At 40.8% G+C, this 4,172-nt stretch overlaps 1 protein-coding gene across 1 annotated transcript; it reads right to left on the bottom strand.

Moving 5' to 3' along the window:
- Window positions 1-851: 851 nt before the first annotated feature.
- LOC109751778 (putative serine carboxypeptidase-like 52) lies at window positions 852-2,540 on the bottom strand. The gene is made up of 7 exons (XM_040389890.3): window positions 2,295-2,540; window positions 2,059-2,130; window positions 1,801-1,971; window positions 1,652-1,723; window positions 1,339-1,571; window positions 1,194-1,239; window positions 852-1,121 (listed from the first exon to the last, which is right to left on the bottom strand). Exons 1-7 carry the CDS (start codon window positions 2,301-2,303, stop codon window positions 1,038-1,040), a joined length of 687 nt encoding a protein of 228 aa, XP_040245824.3. The 5' UTR covers window positions 2,304-2,540; the 3' UTR covers window positions 852-1,037.
- Window positions 2,541-4,172: the final 1,632 nt, after the last annotated feature.

The raw sequence follows: 4,172 nt of genomic DNA, 5'->3' as shown, positions 1-4,172 counted from the left end.
CGACCCAATTGTGATGGTTTTTTGTTATTTACTCGAGATTATCTTATTAGATGGGTAATACATCACATTAATCAACTCAAGAACTCCACTTTTTAAATTAGAGAATTGTAATTATTATTTTCTTTCTAATAGACTTCAGATCAGTCATGTAACTTATTCTATTAATATAAGATATTAAATAATGTACATTTATGTATTACACTTGGCAAAATTAACTACATAATAATGTTCCTAACATTAATAATGATGAAAAACTTGTACAAAATTAAGATATAATAGTTTAATGCAAAGTGAAGCCAATTGTTTTTCATTTTAAGACACCACACCTCAAAGAAATTTGGTAAAACTAAATTTCCATCTAAATTATGAAAGAAAAAAAATCACATGACTTAAAGATTATTTTATCTTAATTGTGATATCTAGGTATATGTATATGGTCGTGTCTATTTTAGTATCCTTAGATGTCTTTGTCGAGATCTCTAGAGTGCCCATTTACTAGATACTTATTTGCGAAATACTTTTCGGCGATTGTAAGAGAGAGAAAACTTAGACGAATCTAACTCACCAAGGATAAATTATTGATGACTTGTTGTCATGATGATGAGCGCGGGGTGAGAGGAATATTATTATTAATGCAATGATATGATTTATTACTTAATACATGGGGATGCAAATGGATTACGGTCGTTGGATGGAGTCTTATCTACAGAGGGAGATAGATATCGGTTTGTAAATTTCTCTATGTACTAGGGGGTGTACCGAAGCACGCCCACCAACATTTTTCTGCTTTTTTTCTCTTTCCACCAACTAACATTCCCCATTGTTATTTTTTTTCGTAAAGGGCGATTATCCCTGGCCTCTGCATCAAGCGATGCACACAGCCATATCCCCCATTGTTGTACATTGAACAGAACAATAATTTGCATCTGCGAATCAAGCTTTAACAACTATTGCTATAGCTCCAAGGCACAACCAACACAACGCAATTACAGTGTGACGGACATAGTAACCACCACCGGATGCTGCAATGTACACTATCAAAAAGGCTCACCAGAAAGCCACCTTCCAAACATAGCAAGGCATTGCTTTGGCATGTACTCCGGAGCAGTATGTCCACCGCCCTATTTCACAAACAAAAATATTAGTACTATACATTTATTTGGTGTAGCAAGTAGAAGACATCGAGGGCATACCTTGACAGTTGCGAAGGTGAGGTTATTCGAGTAAGACCTTGTATATCTGCACATGAGAAAAAGTTGCTTGTGAGCATCCATCAGAACAAGTCTCAGCCTATTCAGTTGCAACACCCTTATGACGGACGGACAAATCAATCCTCACCCTGCAACTTGTGCATCGACATACCACGGTCTCCAGTCATCCACAACGGAGAAGTTCAGAGACCTGATCCAGGCCTGCGTGCCGATGGAAGGTACAATCATGTCATGATCGCCGCTGTAGATGAGGCTCCTGTAGCCTCTGGTGGTCACATCCAGATGGTGCTCCACCGAGCTGAAAATATCGTTGGTGTACCGTATGTCGAAGTTGCATCTTAGCCATGAAGGGACCGTTCCCTGCAATGTACTTAAGAATATCATGATCAACCATACCATACCAAGCAGGAAGCAGCAATGCGTATTCAGACGTCAATTACTTTGTGGATACCAAGAGCCTCTCTGACAGTGTCATTGTTCGCCCATATCATGGACATCGCATATTCCGCTGTCTGCGATGAAACATGGAGTATCAGATAAGAAAACATTGTGCTACAAATCTGGAAGCACTGTTTGATTAGTTACTAACTCTGCACTCTGGAGAAATCTCAGACAGCTGAAGCCCGGCCCTGGCAGTGTAGTCCTCCTGCAGCTGGAGCATCTCTCGTGCGCTTGAATTCAGTTTCAGATTGTATGGACGCGGGCTCGCGAAAGCGCACAGGGGCTCCAGGATGTGATTTGGGCATATGTCCTTGACACACTTCACAAAAATACAACTTGGCTGATACTGACTCACTAATTGGGAGAAATGAAAGGCAAAACTTTGCTTCGGAAAAGAATTGGATACCTCGTCGATGGCAGCATGACTTTCTGTGCACTCCTGGCTGAATTCCCATGCACTGCAGCTCTCCTTGTACGCCTGGAAATAATCAAGACGCGAAATAGTAATAAAGTAAACTGCAAAGACAAACATAAAGGTACAACTTTTTTGCGGTAGATTTTCTATAAAAAAACTGATTTAATAAATGAGGGGTCACGCATGGATGCAACTAACAAGTTCCCTTTCAAAAGAAAAGATGGTACCTGGTACATTTCGTCAGATATGAGACCTTTTCCGTGTGCAAATGGAATTTTAGCTGGATTATCATAGTACCAATAAGCTGTGACTGGATTCCCCACAAGGTAGCCCTGGTCATAATATGCCAAATTAGCAGGGAAGAAAGAAACTAATCAAACTTTTTTTTAGGGAACTACGGTGCGCAAATGCCGCCAGAACCATTGCCAATTTGAGAGGAAAAAAGTTCAAACTAATCTAACTTTGTTTTGAGGAAACTACGGCTGGCAATTGCTGGCCTAAGCCATTTCAAAATTGAGAGGAATAGAACTACGGCGGGCAAATGGCGGCCTGGGCCATCTCCAAATTGAGAGAAAAGGTTCAAAGTTCAAACTAATCTAAATTTGAAAATTGTGTACTACAGACGGGCTGGAAAATAATCCATATACATAACATGGTAGTTGCACTGTATTGGCTTCAAACCTTTAGATTGAGAGCTGATCCACTGCGATCTTCTATCCCTAGGAGAAGTTATACATCCAGTTGTTCAGACAAGAAAATGAAATATGTATGGAGGAGAGAAGAACTTGTGCATTTATAAAAGTTACCTTTAGCTATTCCAAGGGTGATGCCTGGGACAGTAATGCCACAGTAGGAATCACCGGCAACGTAAAAAGGATTCGACAAGAACTCTGGGTGCTCATCAAACCACTGCAACACGTACATGCAAGAAGAATAAGCATTTGCAGTTCATTAGTACTAGTGGTGGTTGGGTGATTGAGGAGGAAGTGTGACCTTTATGATGAAGATGACAATTTGGGTGACGACTTGGGTATCACTTGATTTGTATCCTTGCTCTGTTTTGGAGTACGAGAAGCCGGTTCCAACGGGGGAATCGATGAAGATGATATTGCTCACCTGGGGGACAGAGGGATCCATGTTCGACTCAGAATCATGAAAATGGTAAGAATGAAAAAGGATCTGAGATTGAAACCTGCCTTGCACTAGTAGAAAACTGGGCTTTGGTCACAGAGCAATATTCACATTAGTCCCGGTTCAGTCACGAACCGGGACTAATGTGAGCATTGGTCCCGGTTCGTGCGGCCAGGGGCCTGCCGGGCCTCGTGGGGGCATTGGTCCCGGTTCGTCCGGCCCCTTTGGTCCCGGCCCACCACCCTTTAGTCCCGGTTCATACCACAAACCGGGACTAAAGGGCTGGTCCTAGTTGCGGCCAGTGTTTAGTCCCACCTCGCCAAACGAAGGGCGCTCACACCAGTTTATAAGCCCGTCCCTCTCTGCCTTTTAAAGTGAAAATAGATGCCCTTATACAGGGAATTTGACCTAAATTCACAGTAAATTTCATAGAAATTTATTATGAATTTAGGTTGAATTTTCTCTATAAGCGCATCTATTTTCAATTTTTTATATTTATAAAATAAATAAACCTTAATAAAATAAATAAAACTAAATAAACCTTAATAAAATAAAATAAAATAAACTATGTGGACCCTGTGTTCCTATAATTTAATTAGGAGATTGTATTGTAAGAGATAATTATTGTATATATGTAGCCGGTAGTGTCGGATAGATATACGAGAACTTGTTGTTCGACCAATATCTCGGAGAAGGAGAGGGTGGTCGATATCACTTCTCTCTGTATGCATATGTTCATGACGATCTTCTGTTTCCTTCATTTGATTACTAGCTAGCGTGTCTACTCCTCTCCATACGTATATAGTACGTAGCGTCGACCAAGCAGGGAGATAAGAGAGGACACTTCTCTTTATTAATTAGCTAGCTAACACAATATATGAAACACATGAATTAACCCCCCAAAACCCCTAAACCACCCCCTTTCAAAAAAAACAAAAACCTCAGCTACTGCCAGCTGCTGACGCGTGGATGCC

Source organism: Aegilops tauschii, chromosome 5 (assembly GCF_002575655.3).
Source record: "Aegilops tauschii subsp. strangulata cultivar AL8/78 chromosome 5, Aet v6.0, whole genome shotgun sequence".
In the NCBI taxonomy this organism is placed as follows: Eukaryota; Viridiplantae; Streptophyta; class Magnoliopsida; order Poales; family Poaceae; genus Aegilops; species Aegilops tauschii.
Note: the sequence above shows the minus strand (reverse complement) of the source record. Positions and strands in the feature narration are given on the sequence as shown.